We start from the raw sequence: 20128 nt of genomic DNA, 5'->3' as shown, positions 1-20128 counted from the left end.
TAGAAAAAAAAAAAATCTAATAAGTGTTCGAAAATAATAGACACCCGAGAATGTGATGCAACCACAACGTGAAGAGAATTTTTGGATTCTTAGTGTTTAAAAAAAAATACTGACACATAAAATGTTAACCCAGAAATAATTATCATACAAAAAAAAAAACACACAAATAACATTTTTTTGAGGGAGTGACCACACACGTGGCCAGATAATATATTAATAAATATTATTTCAATAGAGAATTGTGTAAGAAATTGAGGTAATATGATCCAAAAATAGAATCTGACTTTGTAATCACACTTTTGCATTGAGAAACAAATACCAACCACTGAGCCATTATTATTATTTCTAAAGAGCATACAGATTTTATAAGAGATTGAAAGCTATATTAAATTATTTCCTGGATACTGTAAAATAGGTTTTCAAAACTAAATCTGATAGACTGAATAAATTGTTATCAGATAACTGGGTTCAGATAAAGTGCTTCTCAAACTCAGACTGATGCTTCCTCGTTTCCTCGCTCCTCTGTTCTCCAGCCGTCACCTGAAACTAATCTAATCTAATAAATACATCTACAAAGATATGTAACATAAGTATTACAGGACAGTCTCTATTATGTGAAATGATGAAGTTAACAAAATAATAAATAAACGAGTATATAAATATACAAAAATAAATAAAACGTGAATTGTATTTTTCAACATTTATTTTTTATTTATACATTTCTTTCCATATTTATGTATTTTTATATATGTATTCATGCTACATTTTAATAAATGTGAAAATATATAAATGTTTACAAATACACATATACATAAAATGAAAATGTGTATAAATAAAAAAAGTGTAAAAATGCATATATATATATATATATATATATATATATATATATATATATATAATTTTTTTTTTTTTTTACTATCTGTTACTGTACCTGTCAGACTGTAGTTTGGTCAGTCGTTGTGTTTAAGATGTGTTTCTCAGTAAAAGGTAAATCCAACAGTTTTTAGTTCATCATCTGCCTCCGTCTCTTCATCTACTGCTCTCCCTTTACATCGTTCCTCTTTTTTTCTTGTTTTGCTTCATCTAGTCGTTGTTTTTAAGCCAGGTACAGATGTCTCAGATGCTCAGGATATTCCTCTTCTGACTGGATTGGTGATGCTTGCATTTTCTTCTTCTCCTTTCTGAGAAGTTTGTTATATTCATGTTTCATCTTCTCCCTCCTTTTGAAGGCAAATCCCTGACCAGAGAAAGATAGAGAGGGAAATGAGATTCAAACAGTAACTTACACACTCTACTTTTAGTCCTAGTTAAATATTTGTTGTTTATATTGGTCGATGACATGACGCCATTTTTTCTGGATCTATTACGTTGATAAAAACAAAATGTAATTTATATGAGAAAAATAAGCAAGTTAACTCTCTCTCTCTCTCTCTCTCTTTGTATAACATGATATTAATGTTTTCCTAAATGTAACCAACTAGGCGCGAGCTGTTTACAAAGATTTCTGTCTTTGTTTGTCACTGATCCTTATGTCAGATTTGTTTATTCATTGTTATCTAAAATGCATTTTCTGAAAAAAGTTGCTATGTTTAAAGTGGACTACTCACCGTCTTTTACACTACCATCAAAAACTTTGCTCTCTGGAACACATTTTATTTTCTTTTTGCCGTTGTGTGTTAAACCAGCATGTGGACACATGTTATTTAAGTATTTTCCTTTAATCGGACCTTTAGTTTTTGCGTCTTGTTTTAAAGGTGCCATGTTTCACGTTAACATATTCTTATTTGTGGACATTAACGGTTGTTTATTTTTCGCGTAAAGAAAGGCGCACATTAATGACGTAAGGATGATCATAAGGCATTACTATTCAAAATAAACAACATTTGTGTGAGGGCAAAATATTCGATTTCGCCATTCAACCAAACGCACACTGGTACACTCAACATGGCCGCGCATTCGGGTCGCTCAGAGGAATAATTTCCTGATTCATTCGACTACTTACGTCTTAAACACTGTGTCAACAGTTGCAGCTAAATATTCTCACTTTCTGTGTCCGTGAACAATGGCATTTAATGACATACCCGTCGACACTTTAAAAATAAAAATCAATGAACTTAAGCGGTTTCTCTCCATATCATTAAGTATCTCAAATGCGCACACTGTGGACTTTTACACGCGTGATGTTTGGAGCACGTTTATGTGTGTGAATCCAGAGAAAGTGTTGTGTGCTTGTCAGTTCCACACAAGACCGCATGAGAGCGATAGAAAGTAAGATACTCTCCATTTAATTTTCATAAGAAAAATTAAATATAATATTTATAATTGTATATATATATATATATATATATATTTATATATGTATATATATGTGTGTGTGTGTGTGTGTATAATTATTATATATTTTTTTTTCAGAGAAGGAAAACATTACGTTTGGTTTCTGCAATGCCTCGAAGAAGTTGGTGGACATATCAGCCCTGCTGAGGGCAGCGAAAGCCCACTGTTTACAAGGTCTGGGGGTCTGTATGCAGCTGGAAGATCTGATACAGAATCTGAGACTGATGAGTGGAGACACTACAGCAGGTAACTACTGTCAGAAGCACTGAAAACCACATTTAGATTCCACTGGATCTTTATTGTGATTATTATGCATGCCAAATTCAGGTTATTAGAAGGTCATATTTCATGCATTGTCTGTAATTCCCATAGGACAGTCATCAGATAAAGCAGTAACACCGGATGAGTTTATGAACTGTAAGAAGGCCCATGAGGTGCAGGCAATGTCTGAGGTTGTGGCTAGTTTGGCCAAATATTGCCGAGTCAAACAGGTAAAAATTATTGAAATGTAATTAGTTAAAACAAACTGAATTTAGTCTTTTGATCATGTTTCTGCTTCTCAGGTGATAGACGTGGGTTCAGGGAAAGGCTACCTGTGCTCATATCTGTCCATGCGGTTCAACCTGCAAGTGTTCGGGATCGACTCCTCCAGCACCAACACACATGGAGCTCAGGAGAGGAACAGGAAACTGAAGAAGTTCTCCAAAGCTTATCAGAAACCAAACAAAGCCACTAGGAAGCAAACTTTGGACAGCGAGGATGAGAGTATACAACACAGCAGAAACTTTGAAAACAGTGATGTCATCAGAAACTTTATAACTGAGAAAAAAGGAAATCTTTGAGGCTCGAGCGGATAGCAGTGCTTTATCAAAACAAGTCACCAATGATTTATCTGCTTCAGATAATGCTGGAGAATGTCCATTAGACCTGAATGATTCAGATTCAGGAAGCAGCTTGATCAGTATGCTGTCTCTAGACGTCATAGAGGACGTCTCTCCCCGCGTCAACCACACTAACACTAGCACTAACTATTCTAATTCAAATCTTAAAAAAGAAACTACTTTCTAATCTTTTTCTATTCTATCTGTTTACTTTTTATTTATTATATTATTTAAAAGCACTTGCTATGCGTGCTGCATTGAAGCTAACTGAGACTTGTTATAGCACTTATATATCATTGCTCTTTTGCTGGTTTTGATTGCTTCCATTGTCATCATTTGTAAGTCGCTTTGGATAAAAGTGTCTGCTAAATGAACAAATGTAAATGTAATGTCACTGCAGAAACTGAGCTCAAGACGCTGATCACAGAACTAGAGGTCAAGAGATGATGGTTTTGTCCAAGGGAGAATAATAATAGCAATAATAATAGTAGGAATAACCACAATAATAATAATTGTTCATATTCTTATTATTTTAATTTATAAAACCAAATATTTAATTAATTGTTTAAAAATAATTATTATTATTAAGTCACTATGAAATAATTAGTAATACATTTTAGAATTATTGTAAGAAAAATAGTGTAAATATGTAAAATAACTAATGTTTAATAAACAAATGTTAATAATTATTATAATAATTATCAAATAATAATCCTAAAGTTCTAATTATAATATAAAGTACCAGGTCAGAAAATGTGTTTACAAAATATACCACAGTGTGGTTTTATAAAATCAGTCATTTAATTCATTGTTAAAGGGGGGGTGAAATGCTCGTTTTCACTCAATATCCTGTTAATCTTGAGTACCTATAGAGTAGTACTGCATCCTTCTTAACTCCAAAAAGTCTTTATTTTTATTATATTTATAAGAGAAAGATAGTTCACCGATTTTTCCCGGAAAAACACCAGCGCCTAGAGACGTGGCGTGTGGGCAGAGCTAAAGAATCACGAGCGCCAGTAGGCTTTTGCGTTGAGAGCATGTGGAAGCTGTGACACAGATCCAGAGGCTGAAATTTAACAAGAGCAGCATCAGCAAAGGCGCCTCTATGTGGTATGTACTGAAACTGTATATATTTCCGTAGCGGTTTTGGAAAATGACTAAGTTCCACTTTATGTCGTCTTTTTTTTTTTTTTTTTTTTTAAGCTGTACATGTGGAAAGTGCAGTTTGATGACAACATCGCATGTTGTTTACTTGATGTGCTTACGCGCTGATAGCTAAGTTAAAAACACAGAGATATTTGAAGCAGTTTTACTCACCGCATGCGGTTCCAACACACGATCGTGACCCTTTTTCGTTGGGACTGCATTATCCTTAAGAAATAAACGATGTGCAAATCCGGCGTCAAACTGGGCCTTGTTTGTAAAACAGGCATATTCGAAATGCAGGGAACAAACACAAACACTTGCACAACTCCGTTGATGCTCTGTAAAAATAAACTCCATCCACTGGTCCCTTAATGCTGTTTCTCTTTTGGTAATCTGTGCAGGGTTGTCTTGCCCTGGCAACCAAAAACACACTCCTTTTGTGACATTTCGCGAGGCTCTCGCTCTGATCAGTGAAGTCTGTTGTGCTCTCAGTGTCTTAGGACCCATATAAGGAAATTCCGCTCCAACGTCTAACGTCACACAGAGCCATACTCGAAAAAAACTTTCCAAAACTTGTGACAAACCGGAAGAGGTTTTTTTGGAACAAAAATACTCCTTCAAACGTACAATTTAATTTTTGAAACTTTGTCCATGTTTAGCATGGGAATCCAACTCTTTAACAGTGTAAAAAACTCAGTATGCATGAAATAGCATTTCACCCCCCCTTTAAACAATAATAATTATAATAATAATTTTATATTTTTAGGTACATATTGTTTTAAATGATAACAATAGCAGTAGTAATAATAATAATTTATTATTAATTGTGAAATAAATTACAAGGAGAGATAACAAATAACAGAAATGAAAACAACATTAATTATGACAGTCACTACTGTGTTATTAATAAAATGTTATTGTAATAATTTTAATGACTTCAAATATTTTAATATATAAACATTATTTACATTATTTTTATAATTACAATTAAACCAATTATCATCATTATAATTAATGAATAAATTAAATAATTTGATGTTGTTTTTATTATATTCATTCATCATATAATATTGAGATTTGGCCCCCAGCACTCTGAGGATGTTCGGGACCAAACAGGGGCTGTGCGCCGTTTGCAGTGTGGGCTGCTGCTACCATCTGCTCTCTGAAGAGTTTGATCACGACAGACAGGGTAAGAACACACACACACACACACACACGTGTGGGTAGATCAGTCTCTATCAGAACAGTTGAACAAGTTTTCAATCAAGACCAACTCTGTGGAAATGCATTTCTCTGTATAATATTTTTTTTCCAGCAATGTGCAGCCCTGTATCAAAAAAGTTAAATAATAATATTCAAATGTGTTATTATTTTATAATTAATATTTTTGTTCTTGATTTTTTAGTTAAAAAATATATATGATAATATAAATTATTCAATAATGTATTGAAATTGGAACAATATAATATACAGTATACAATGTAATACAGTCATGTCCCAAAACTTGGACACCCTTGGTAAATATGATCAAAGAAGGCTGTGAAAATGTATCTGCATTGTTAATCCTTTTGATCTTTTGTTTTTAGAAAATCACAAAAATCTAACCATCCATTGTAATAATTTAAAATGGGGGGCATATCATTATGAAATAAATGTTTTTCTGTAATACACATTTGCCAAAATTAACGGCACCCTTTTATTCAATACTTTATGAAACCTTCATTTGCCAGTTTAACAGGTCTAAATGTTCTCCTATAATGCCTAAAGAGGTTAAAGAACACCTCACAAGAGATCAGAGACCATTCCTTCATCCAGAATCACTACAGACCCTTTAGATTCCCAGCTCCATGTTGGTGCTTCTTCCCTTCGGTTCACTTCTCTAATTTTCTAGAGTTCAGGTCAGAGGACTGGAATGGCCATAGTGTGGTATCCTGAATAATTGTCATAATTATAATTATTATCAGTTTATTCTTGTGTATATTTCATGTGGCATGATGCAAAATTAGCAATATCCATTTTCCTTGATTTGATATATATTTGATTTCTATAATTTCTATCATATTATAAATGCTGTGTTAATCAAAATGCATGTTATAACTATTTCGGGATTTTTCATAAGAGTTATCGTTCCGATTTAATATGCACATTATCAGCTGGAGATGGATGTGTGTGATTGGTTGAATGAAAAGGTGCGCGCCACTGCATGCGGGAGTTCTCGCGATATGCTTCATTCATGATAAAGCATCGGTGAAGAAACATCGCTTGAACGCTCATTCATTTAATATCATCCTTTACAGGTATAAAATGTACACAAGACATACCATCACTGATGTAATCGTTTTGTAAGAAAGGCTGTTCTCTATACTGATTGTTTTTTCGAGATACATATGATTGATATGTTCATAAACTCGGTTTAATGTTAACCATCAAGTCCGAGCACATGGTTAGCATAAATGTGCCGTGATTAGATCGCACGATGATTATTAGGACACGGATGTAAAATATATGTACTGTTGTATGCATTTCATGTTATACTTTATTCATTATATATGTTGTTATTCCTTGTTCCTTCTGTTATGAGTTTATTTAATGTTTTTTCACTGATGGTGTATGTATGACGCCCAGAGAAGACTATGTAGTCTAGTGGACCTATTTACATACCTGGCCTTGTGTCATAAATTGTGATTTGTGGTTACAGTAACAGCATCTAAGTCAATACTGTGTTGATACTATGCATTTGTGAATATACTGTTGAAAAGTGTGAGACTATGCACATGTGCAATTCACATCATTTGTGTTGATTCATGATAAAGCATTGGTGAAGAAACATCGCTTGAACGCTCATTCATTTAATATCATCCTTTACATGAGTATTACAATAGCAGAAGCTTGTTTTTGAGCTCAGTGACCCATTTCTATGTTGTTTTTGAGGTTTGTGTTTGGATTACTGTACAGTTGAAAGATTTCTAACAGAGTCAGTCACTTTAAGATTTTTTATCTGTTGGTATTTGACAGAATCAAAGAAGCCATGTGTCTAAACAAGATGTCCAGGACCTTCAGCAGAAGTATAGGCCCACAACAACAAAAATACAGCAGTATATTTCATTGTACACGAGGTACTTTTTATCTCTGTGTTCACCAAACCCATCTTGAGTGTTTGCTGCTAAAAAGCAAATTTTTTTTGTTTCATCTGATCATAGAAGCCATTCCCCTTTAAAGGTCTAGTCATGGCTGATAACTGAATATCCTGGAGTTTGTTTTTGGATGAGCTATGAGAATTTTTCTTGAAACCCTCCTAAAAAACATGTGTTCATGTAGGTGCTGTTTGAATTTTTTTTTAAGGTTTTCTGAACCAGAGACTCAACTATTTTCAGCTAATTTTCCAGCTGTGATCCTTGGAGAGTCTTTAGCTACTCAAACTCTCCTTCTCACCGCACATTAGGACGATATAGACACACGTCCTCTTCCAGGCAGTTTCGTAACTTTTTCTGTTGATTGGAAATTCTTAATTATTGCCCTGATGGTGGAAATGTGAAAGTCAATTATCTTTTGCTGCACATCAGAAATATATTCTTTGGTTTTTCTTCAAGGCTAAAGTAGCAGCTTGTAAACAAGTAATAAATGTAGCTTGCAGCTCTCTATCTCAGTGAAAATAATCACGATTGCTCTAGTAACCAGCAGCAGTAGTGGTTTTATCATCATGCAAAACGTAAGTGTGTGGGACCCCCCTTCCTGGAACCTGATTTGTACCGAGGGGGCCTGGGGTCTTGACGTTGCTTGGGGGGCACAAAGTGGTAAAGCCACCCCTGACCAGTCGGCTCTGGTGGTCAGACTTTGCAGCTGTTTTGAACGTACCGTAAAATCGGGAACATTTTACAGGATCAGCTTAAGCAGACGAGAAACTTGTGCTGTGCTCTGAGTTGATGAAGTAGTGTGTGTCGAGCTGAAGGAGAAGATGGAGAACTGTCTGATGCTGATGTTTCTGTGTTATATGGTAAAACTCGTCACTTCTGGTAGATACATACTCAGAGTCAAGAGGTAATCTATTTAACATGAGCTGAAATAATTAATATGTAATGTTTATGTTTGGTATATTAATTGTCTCTCTCATGTGTAGACAGTGTGAGTGTGAGGTTGGTGAATGGCAATAATCCCTGTGATGGTCGAGTGGAGGTTTATAATGATGGTCAGTGGGGAACAGTGTGTCACTATGACTGGGATATTGATGATGCTGCAGTGGTGTGTAGAGAGCTGGACTGTGGGACGGCTGTAAAAGCAACATACGATGCTCACTTTGGACAAGGATCAGGACTAATTTCAATGGCTCTTGTAGGATGTAGTGGATCAGAGACTGCACTTAAATACTGCAGATCATATGGCACACAGGGCTGTGATCATGATCTTGATGCTGGTGTCATCTGTTCAGGTAAACTGCTCCAAACCTCAGTCTGTTATTTCATCACTCATAATTCACACTCAATCAATAACATATTTATGCTGGTGTTTACAAACATCACTATCACTCTCATGAAACAGGCAGTCTGCTTAAATTGTTTTGTTCATAATAATATATTAATCTTAATTCCTTATCTTTCAGTAAACTATGACGAAGAGAATCACCATTAAATATGTCATGTCTTTTGTATATTCAGACGGTCTGATCTGACAATCTTATTTTATGTTGTTTATTTAATGAAGATTATCAAATTACAGATGGAAGATAAAATTGCATATCTACAGTGAGCAGGAGGGACATGTTGTCATGTTCACGAGATCTTTTTGTTGAGATTAACAAGATTCTTATGTTTACGAGTTTAATGTGTAAACAACTCTGTGAACATAGAGTTGAGTCTATGTTGTAAATCATCAAACACAATCAGTGACAAATCAGAAAGCAGCATTTTGATTTTCTCCATATATATCAATAAAGTGTGAGCGCTGATGAGCGGGACTCCTCCTCCAGCGTGAAGAGACACTTCACTGAGGACAGACTCGTGTCAGTCAGAAGTCAGTGTGGAGATAAAGTCACACTAAACTTAAAGCAGATTGATACAGAAACACTGCAGCTTATATTCAGCATCAAACCTGAACCTGAACACAGCAGACACAAGCTCTGATCACTGACTTCTGTATGTCTGTACACTTATAAAAATACGATTACTCCATAGTATAAACTATATTGTTGCTATATTGTTATATTGTTTTTATTAAATTAAATATTATCTACTTTCACTGACTTCTGTAAGTCTGAACACTTCAAACACTTACACCAACGTCCTAGAACCAATTTCTCATGACTAATTTGAATGAATTAATGGATGTTACTCATTTGTTCTTTTATTCTGCCCCCAAAAATAATAAAAATATGTTTACACCATAGTATAAACTATATTGTTGCTAAAGCTATTTTGATGAGTTTTTATTACATTAAATATTATCTACTTTCATTAGGTTTAACTTTGAGAATAAAATAAGAGCAGTAATCATGTGAGTTTAATACTGCGCAGCTGCATTTGTCCAGCAGATGGCAGCAAAACACTTCTTATTGTACATAGCAACCTGGGATTATCAAAGACTGATAAAACATTTTTCTCCATACCACTAGCCCTGTTCGATTCCACATTTTTTTCCTGGTCCTGTTTAAATTTATTCCTGGTCCAATTATTACATACCTCCCCAGTCTAGGGATGGGAAGGAGTAATAAAGAAAATGGTGGAAAAATGGAGGGAGTTTTTCCCTTCTACTGACTCACACAACAGCGTAAGCAATGTGGAAACAGAATATAATTTATTAAGCACAAGGAAGCAAACATAACTTCAGAAGGGGTGCAGGCCAACATAACAAATAAAACATATTAACTCCCAAAAACAACCTAACCAACCTACAAAATAAAAAGAAAACAAAACACAAAAGATTACCCTAACTCCCTAACTGATCTTAAACAGGAGAAAAAGTATAATCAAAATAAATGGCAACCACCTAACAACAAAAGAAAACAACTCACATTTGGGCTGAATAAATCCTCCCACAAGAGGACTAATAGAGGAGTGAACGTGACGTGACGTGACATACAGCCAAGTATGGTGACCCATACTCAGAATTCGGGCTCTTCTTTTAACCCATCCAAAGTGCACACACACAGAGCAGTGAACACACACACATCATGAACACACGCCCAGAGCAGTGGGCAGCCATTTATGCTGCGGCGCCCGGGGAGCAGTTGGGGGTTCAGTGCCTTGCTCAAGGGCACCTACGTCGTGGTATTGAAGGTGGAGAGAGAACTGAACTCGAACTCACAACCCTTTGATTGCACTCTAACCATTAGGCCACGACTTCCCCCTTAATATAAATTAATTAAATTAAAAACTGTTTTTTTCTATTCTTTTCCAATTCTTGTTTAATAAATTAAATGATTAAAATTATTATCTCTTTATCGTTAAACTGACGCTTCACACCCTGCTTCTGTGAACACAGTAAACCCCACCTACTTTGATTTGATTGGGGATCGGTTGGTTCTTATGTAGCTTTGGAAGGCATCTGAGGACCACCTTCCTAGAGCTTGGATCTGCTGCTGGGAGAGACCTTTTTGAGCTGCTGAGGTTGCTGCCCCAATGCGGAAAGAGTGGCTTGTGAAGCTTTTTGCTGGGATTCCTGAGTGTTGGAGAATGGATTTGAGATGTTTCTGAAACCAGAAGCGTGTCACTGGTTTGTTGGATTCGTCTATGAATAGGGGATCGAGATGGGATTTAGCTTGGGAAGTTCTCCACTGAAGGTATGCCAGAACGGATTGGAATGGTTGGATTGGTGATGAGAGTTTGAAAATATAAATGAAATGGCCTTTTTAGGTTTGATCTGTTTTACTTTGTTTAATCAAATATGATATGGTTTCGTTGTCTAGGACTGATAAGTCTGAGATGGTGGGGTGGTTTTTTGGGTCAAATTTGAGGGTGATGGCGAGTTCCGAACATCTAAGGAAACCGAAAAAGGCTAAAATAAACATGGCGTCTAATGTGAGGTCTGGTGTCGGGACGGTTTGGCTGGGATCGTTGAATTCCCTTGATTAGGAGGGAGGTTTGCAAATTATTTATCTCGGGTGAGGGGGCACCGTACATCAGTTTGTGGAAAAACTGAATGCTGCTCAGATACCCTTTGATAGACCAGACTTGAAGGCCCTTGATGCTATTAAGGTAGGACATAAATGAAGTGATTGTGAGGAGAGAAAAGTCTGGGAATGGTAAGTTATAGGGTAAGTGGAATGTTTTAAAACATCTCCAAGCGGTCACGTAGGTTTGGAGGGTTCTGGGGGAAACTGCTTGGAGGATGGTGTCGAGTGATGTGTCGAGGAGGGGTTTTAGCGGATGTGTTATGGGAATATCAGTTCTGAATATGGAGGAATGGGCATTGGGAAATGGTCCGCCCCTGGAGACAGCGTCCTGAATTTCTGAAACAGAAAGAGAGAGAGAGAGTCAGCGATTTGGATTTCTGAGCCCGGAACGTGTTTGGCGACTAAGATGAATTGGTCCTGGCCAAGGAGACGCAAAAATGATAGGCCGTTCCATTGGTTTAGGAATATTAACCATAACTTGAGTTCGTCGCGACATGCTTGGGTTATGGAAATGCAGTCCTCTAGCATGTGGACTGAGGACGCGAGCATGAGGAGGTGTGAAATAAATGGGCGGCCTTGCAGAATGATGCGCATAGCGAAATTTAGGTGGCCGAGCAGGGATAGTAGTTCACGTTTAGAACAAATTGGGTTGTCAAGGAGGGTAGATGAGACTAAGATGATTCGCTCGATTTTCTCTTTGGGCAGGGATGCTTGGAATTTGTCTGAATCCAATTTAATCCCGAGAAACTCGATGGATTTGGCCGGACCCATCGTTTTCTCTTGTGCAATAGGAATTTCGAGTTCGGAAAAGACTTTTTGGACAGTAAGGAAATATGCGGCTGGGATGGCTTCGGAGGGCGAAATTACAAAAAAATCATCTAGCAGGTGAATGAGGTGGGGAATGGCGTAATTGTTCGACAAGATCCAGCAAACTGCTTCTGATAGCATGTTGAAAATTTTTGGGCTGCTTTTGCATCCGAAGGTTAGGCGCACGGCAAAGTAGTATTTCCCGCGCCAGCATACTCCAAAAAGATGCCATGAATCCGGATGGATAGGCATAATTTTGAAGGCTGAAGTAATGTCGATTTTTGAGAGCCAAGCGCCCCGACGTGAGATTATGATCATGTCGATTGCTTGATCTATGTCTTGGTATTTAAGCGAAAATTCATTGAGAGGAATTAAGCTGTTAATGCTTGGAAACTGGGAATTATGCGGGGCTGATAAGTCGATTATGAGACGTTTTTAACTCAAAAAAATTTCCTTGTAGCCACTCCGATGGGGCTGATACAAAATTTGTTGAATGGGGGAGTGTCGAAAGGGCCAATCATTAAACCAGATTCGACTTCTTTTTTAATCAGATTGTTGATGACTTCAGGTTCTGTTAAGGCGGATTGAAGATTATTACAGATAGTGTTCTGTGAGAGCGGGCATTCTGCGCCGGGTTTAAAGTCATTTTCGAGGCCTGTCAGCAGGTATTTGGTAAATTCGGGGTCCGGATGATGAGCTAGGGTGGGATAGAAGTATTAACTTGGGGGCACAACATAGTTGAGTGTACCACTGACCTGCAGACTGTACAGGAAATGTTTTTACAGCCCAGAAACACCCTGCTATGGAGATCCTGGTGTGGCCATCGGAATGCGAAGGTGCATCCCGGGCGGTGTTTACTTGGGACAGCTGGCCAATTGATGCGAAGCATGCAAATACTGACAGGTCAGCGAGCAGTATAAATTGCATGGGCGCGAAAATTACGTCAGAATCTCTTTCTTCACACTAGAAGTCTTATCTAAGTCATCGTGGAAGTTGCAATAAGAGCAGAAGTCTCATTGGTCTAGTTCCGCCTATCAGATGAGAGCACTCTTAGCAACACGGCCATTGGCTAGAACTGTCTGTTTACGCCACATTCTAACTCTACGATCTGAATGTCTCAACAGAAATCGAGACTCATCAGACCAGGCAACATTTTTCCAGTCTTCAACTGTCAAATTTTGGTGAGCTCTTGCAAACTGTAGCCTCTTTTTCCTATTTGTAGTGGAGATGAGTGGTACCCGGTGGGGTCTTCTGCTGTTGTAGCCCATCCACCTCAAGGTTGTGCGTGTTGTGGCTTCACAAATGCTTTGCTGCATACCTCGGTTGTTATGAGTGGTTATTTCAATCAAAGTTGCTCTTCTATTAGCTTGAATCAGTCGGCCCTTTCTCCTCTTAGAAGGAGGATTTTTGCAAAGGCATTTTCACCCACAGGACTGCTGATACTGGATGTTTTTCCCTTTTCACACCATTCTTTGTAAACCCTAGAAATGGTTGTGCGTGAAAATCCCAGTAACTGAGCAGATTGTGAAATACTCAGACCGGCCCATCTGGCACCAACAACCATGCCACGCTCAAAATTGCTTAAATCAGCCTGATGCTTTGGTCCTGGTTCTGGACACATATGGCTGGATGAGGTGGAGTGTGAGGGGAATGAGACGTCCCTGTGGAACTGCTCTTCTTCAGGATGGGGAAAACATGACTGCATACACAAGGAGGATGTTGGAGTCCTGTGCTCAGATAAATAAACTGCTGCTTTTTTTCATTAAAATTAATATAACATACTCAAATTATTTTTACATGTCCATAATGCCTTATTTTTCAATGTAGTTTTTTTTTTAATTATTATCATCATTTTTTTTTTCTTTTTAATCTAATATATGACCCTGGACCACAAAACCAGTTATAAGGGAAATTTTTTTCTACATCTGAAAACCTAACAAACAAGCTTTCCATTGATGGTTTGTTAGGATAGGACAATATATTTATTTGTCTGCAATACAACTATTTGTTTCCTGATAATACATTAGCTGATGTTTCTTAGTGTAAGCATGTATCTGACTCATATATTATTATCTGTGCATCACATTATTTGCATTTCATATCAGTGCATTTAAATTTGCAATTAAAATTTTATCTTCAGTTTTATAGTTTATTTTGTTGTGAATGTTGTGCTGAAGCTGCTCAGTGCTGGGTGATGTGTGTGTTTTAGATCATGTTCCTCTCAGACTGAGTGGAGGGGAGGGCCGGTGCTCATTATTGTTGATTTGTTTGTGTCTGTTTTGCTAGATGTATCAGTGTCCTCTACTCCTGCTACAGCAACATCAGCTTATCCTCCAGTTTCTCCTCCAGTGCGCTCAACATCAGTCTCTCCTCCACAATGCTTTAAGTGGCCCAAAAGAGGTGCCGGTAATCTATTATAGCCTATATATATATATATATATATATATATATATATATATATATATATATATATATATATATATATATATATATATATATATATATATATATGTGTGTATGTGTATGTGTGTATATATATATATATATATATATATATATACATATATATGTTTTTGGTTTTCGGAGAGGACATTGGCACACGTTTGGCTGCCACTTCTCCTGCCGTATTTTAGTTGTTCATTATTTTAAATAATTTTAAACTCTTCTGAATAATTTTAAACTCTTCTGAGTCTTAACTTGCTGCTGGATTTCCATATATTTACCTTTTCTGAGCCAGCGCTTTAAAGTGTTTCCCCCTGGTCTGTCTGCTGCTGGTCACATCTGGTTGCCGTGATTCACCTGCACACCTCCACAAAGCAGTGGACCAAACTTCTGGACTTCACCATGCTGAGGTACTCTCTGTCTGATCTTTTGTCCCTGGGACACCATGGCCGTCCAGATATCAGCGTCATACAAACTTTGCGTTCCATGCAGCTCCTCCGCCGGCCTAGTTATAATCATAGAGGCTCTCGTCAGAGTCGCTCTACTGCCGGTGCTGGAGTCACTGCACTTTGGTCGAAACGCAGGCGCTCGCTGCGTCGTACTTCTGGTTGCCGTAGAATCGGCCATGGTAACCTACGCTATCCTGAGATTCTATCTCAAAAACCCGCGGCGAATGTGTGCTGTAGCAATGTGCGACTTGCTCACTTCAACACGAGGTCTATAAACAATAAAACGGCACTTATCACTGACACTATCCTTGACAGGAAAATTTATATTCTCTGTCTCAGTGAAACTTGGCATAAAGACAATGACCTTACAATGATCTTAATTTGAACATGTGTGCCCCATCTGGATATAAATATATTGACGTGCCTCGAGCTTCGGGGTAAGGGTGGTGGCTTGGCTGCAATATTTGTATCAAATCTATCAATCGATGTTATTGATGCTCCTACTGTTTCATCATTTGAATGTCTGGTTTTTAAAATAATGGTGCTGCACCTGTTCTTGTGCTGCTCATTTATCGTCCACCAAAACCTAATCCTTTATTTTTTTCTGAGTTTACTGAGTTGCTGACACTTCTTAGTCCACTCTGTCCGTCTATGGTCTTGATTGGTGATGTCAATTTCCATATTGATAATCCAAACTGTGTCAAAACTGCTACCTTTTTGGACATTTTGGATGGTTTTGACTTTAAACAGCATGTTACTTTTCCGATCCATAGGCTGGGCCATATATTGGATGTGGTATGTTCTGCTGGTGTTGGTATCCAATCTCTGGATAGTATTGACATGAGTATAAGTGACCATAGACTTATTACTTTTGACTAAATGTTACGTCTTCACGATCCATTTCTGAGCGCACTATCAAATTCCGTAACATCAAGCACATGGACTTCACTCTTTTTTCGATTTTTGTCTCTGGGCTTCCCACTACTAACTTCGTGGAGCACTATAATTCCATGCTTTCCTCACTTTTGGATGAGTTCGCACCTGTGCGAGAACGGCTTGTTACTTTTAGGAAACCCTGTCCATGGTTTACCCCGGATTTACGTTTAATGAAAGCTGCCGGAAGACAATTAGAACGGCAGTACAAAAAATCTGGCCTGACGGTGCACAGGCTTCTTTACACTGAACAACAGTCTGCTTACCATTCTGCTTTGAATACTGCACGTAAGAGCTACTATTCAAGCATCATTGGTAGCGCTGCAACAAATTCTAAATCGCTGTTTAAGACTGTTGACAATCTTCTCAAACCAACTAAGGCCATTGTTCATTCCTCTGTTGACCAGTGTAATAAGTTTCTTCATTATTTCACTGGTAAGGTTGAGGGTATATATAGCAATTTAAATACCATCACTCCTCTTGATCTAGTTAATATCCAGCCTTCAAACTTCCCAACTACTACCTTTTCAAACTTTGAAATGGTCGGAGATGATTTTATTATAAGTACAGTGAAGTCCATGAACTCTACAACCAGTATTTTAGATCCAGTTCCCTGCTCGGTCATCATGGACTGCCTTGCATCAATCTGCCCTTTTATGACTTCAATTGTGAACTTGTCATTGACTTCTGGAATTGTTCCTCCAGAACTAAAAATAGCTGCCATTACACCAATCCCTAGGAAGACTGGTTGTGATTTATCCAATTACAGGCCGATTTCTAACCTCCCATTCTTGGCTAAAGTTCTTGAGCGTGTTGTGGCTGTTCAGTTGAATAATCACCTAGCTCTGAACAGTCTCTTTGAACCTTTTCAATCTGGGTTCAGAAGAGGACATAGTACTGAAACCGCTTTAATTAGGGTCGTAAATTATCTTCTTATCACGGCGGATTCAGGTGCATGCAGTATTTTGGTCTTGTTAGACCTCAGTGCTGCTTTTTTTTTTTTTTTTTTACTTTATTTTCACAAATGTTATTTTACAAAAATAACATAACAGCAGACCACAAAACAAAAACACAGAGCATCTAGTTTGCACACACACAATACCATTAGACTATTACACTTGATATTACAGCATAATAAAATAGAGTAATACATGTCAATACCTAAAGGCAATGTTTCGTTTCATATAATTGTCCCATTTTTTCCAATAATGTTCACATTTGTCCGAGGCCAACCTTATTGAGAATGTGAGTCTTTCCATTTCGCGAATGTCTGTGATGATCTGGAACCAGTCTGTTATAGAGGGAACATCTTCACACAGCCTTTGCGTGTTATGGCTTTCTTTGCACCAGCTAATAGTATTGATAGAAGATACTTCTCTGATTTTGTTAACTCTTGAGGTAGATTACCTAAATAGACTATTGTGAAATCGCATAGCAAGTCCAGTCCAGTTATGCTTTTTATTTCTTTTACCACCATTGACCAGAAGGGTGTAATTTTGGTACAGCTCCAAAAAACATGAAAATGGTTTGCTTTGATGTCACCGCAGTTTCTCCAGCACACTGCTTTGTCTGGATCTTTACATTGTTTACTCTTAACATATGGTGAAATAAAGAAACGTACAATGTTTTTCCATATAAACTCCCTCCAAGTACCAGAAGATGAGGTATTCATGGCAGTCTTACATATGTTCAACCAATCATCTTCAGAAATTAATATATCTGCTTCTTTTTCCCATGTTTGTCTAATATATGTGGTTGAGAGGTTTCTTGTAGCTTGTAAACATGTATATATGTTTGATATTTGTTTCTTAGGGGCATTACCTTTGCAAGATTCTACCAGAAATTTAACCAGTCCTACTTCTTCCATAAAATTTATATTTTTGTCATAATAGTGCCTCAGCTGAAGATATCGGAACAAATCATGTTTTTGTAAATTATATGTCTCTGAAAGTTGTGAGTAGCTTTTAAGAACCTTCTTATCTGAGAGAGCCCAATATCCCGTGATGCCTTTTTGAGACCAATGCACAAAACCACAATCTGTCTTTGAAGGTAAAAACTCAGAATCATAGGCTGGCCATCTTAAACATCTGGCACTCCTCTCAGTGTAGCTGTTTTTTAGTATTTTAAACCAAATTTCTATTGGTACTGTTATCCAGGAAGGTAGCATTTGTGAGTTTAGATGTTTATTGAGAAGAGGTTTATCACCGAGCATGGACTGAAGGGGGGTGTCAAAATATGACTGATCTATTTCCTTCCATTTAGCCTCGCATGTTGGGTCACTCCAGCCTATCAGTACTCGCAGCTGTGCTGCTTTGTAGTAATCTTCCAAACATGGCACAGCCAATCCCCCTTTCTCCTTTTGCAACTGTAATGTTTGGAACTTCATTCTTGGTTTTTGTTTTGCCCAGATAAAATGTGACATCATTCTATTCCACTCATAAAATTGTTTGGGTGGTATCTGAATTGGCAGTGCCAGGAACAAATAGAGAATCCTTGGTAACACATACATTTTGATACTATCAATCCTATTATACATATTCATTGGCAACAGAGACCATTGCTGTACATCAGCTTTAATATTTGAGGTCAATATAGCATAATTTTCCTCAAACAATCTAGAAAGATCTTTTGGAATTTTAATTCCTAAATATTTTATTTTGTTATTTTTCCAGTTGAATTTTGAAATTTTTTTTAATATCTATGGATGGGTGATAGTTAAATGAGATAATCTGAGTTTTTTGCAAATTTAATTTGTATCCTGAATAGGTACCAAATTCTTTAAGTAAGGACAAGAGGTTGAGTAAACTCACTTTAGGGTTAGATAATGTTAAGAGGATATCATCAGCATACAAGCATGCTTTATGTTCTGAGTCTCCTATGATAATACCTGAGATGTTTTTACATTCTCTGATTGCTTGAGCAAGAGGTTCAATAAAGAGAGCAAAAAACGTCACACTAAGGGGACAGCCCTGTCGACAGCCTCTTTCTAAATTCACAGTGCCGGAAAGGTCCCCATTTATTCAGATGGCGAGTCATACAAAGATCTTATACATCCAATAAAATTACTATTAAATCCAAATCTGTTTAAAACTAGGTATAAATATTCCCAACCAACAGAATCAAATGCTTTTTCAGCATCAAGACTAACGGCTATTGATTCTTTATTTTTCATTTTATCCAAAAGATGGAGGGCCCGCCTTACATTATCATGAGTTTGTTGGTTCCGTACAAATCCAGATTGATCTGTGTCTGTTAGTTCAGGGACAATTGATTCAAGCCTCTTGGCTAATATTGTTGCAAATATACGGTAATCAATGTTTAAAACCAATATTGGCCTATACGAACCACATTCAATTTTGTCTTTGCCTGGTTTGTGTATAACTGAAATCACCGCCCGTTTCCAGGATGGTGGTATTTCTCCTCCTTTTAAGATGTTGTTAAAACAATTTTTAAGTTGAGGAATAATTAAAAGTCGGAAATGTCTGTACCACTCTGCGGGGTAACATCCTCACCTGCCATTTTGTTTACTTTCTATTTAGAAATTGTTCTACTAATTTCCTCCTCTGTTATTAATTGATTTAATCTTTCGTTCTGTTCTGTTCTGTTCCTATTGATGGTAGGTCAAGCGAGGACAGAAAACGGTTTGTAGCTTCTTGATCAAATGGGTGTGGTTGGGTAAATAGTTGCGTATAGAAAGCTGCAAAAGAATTTTGTATGTCTTTCAAATTATAGTGTATGTTGTCATCCTGAGGGTTTTTCACCTTGTGAATAAATCTATCAGCCTGCTGTTTACGCAATCTCCAAGCAAGAAGTTTCTTAGCTTTGGTACCATTTTCATAGTAGTTTTGCTTCATCCTCAGTGCTGCTTTTGACACTATATGTCACTCTCTTCTGCTTGACAGGCTGGAAAATTGGTTTAGTCTTTCTGGAGCTGTCCTCAATTGGTTTCGGTCTTATTTAACGAATCGTGCCGAGTTTGTTGGCTTGGGTAACTACAAATCAGGTACCGTGCCTGTTCGACAGGGAGAGGT

General features: G+C 37.3%; 1 protein-coding gene across 1 annotated transcript; it reads left to right on the top strand.

Moving 5' to 3' along the window:
* The first annotated feature begins 2109 nt into the window (after positions 1-2109).
* On the top strand, positions 2110-3286 carry LOC113068156 (methyltransferase-like protein 25). The gene is made up of 4 exons (XM_026240806.1): positions 2110-2268; positions 2413-2580; positions 2707-2825; positions 2898-3286. The coding sequence occupies exons 1-4, from the start codon at positions 2253-2255 to the stop codon at positions 3174-3176; spliced, it is 582 nt and encodes a 193-aa protein (XP_026096591.1). The 5' UTR covers positions 2110-2252; the 3' UTR covers positions 3177-3286.
* Positions 3287-20128: the final 16842 nt, after the last annotated feature.

The sequence above is a fragment of the Carassius auratus genome, chromosome 4, assembly GCF_003368295.1.
Source record: "Carassius auratus strain Wakin chromosome 4, ASM336829v1, whole genome shotgun sequence".
NCBI classification, from domain to species: Eukaryota; Metazoa; Chordata; class Actinopteri; order Cypriniformes; family Cyprinidae; genus Carassius; species Carassius auratus.
The sequence above is the reverse complement of the archived record's forward strand: the minus strand, read 5'-3'. Positions and strand labels throughout refer to the sequence as shown.

Coding starts and splice junctions, on each gene's coding strand:
- LOC113068156 (XM_026240806.1), top strand. Junction 2,581..2,706: donor GAGTGGAGACACTACAGCAG/GTAACTACTGTC, acceptor TAATTCCCATAG/GACAGTCATCAGATAAAGCA. Junction 2,826..2,897: donor AATATTGCCGAGTCAAACAG/GTAAAAATTATT, acceptor TCTGCTTCTCAG/GTGATAGACGTGGGTTCAGG.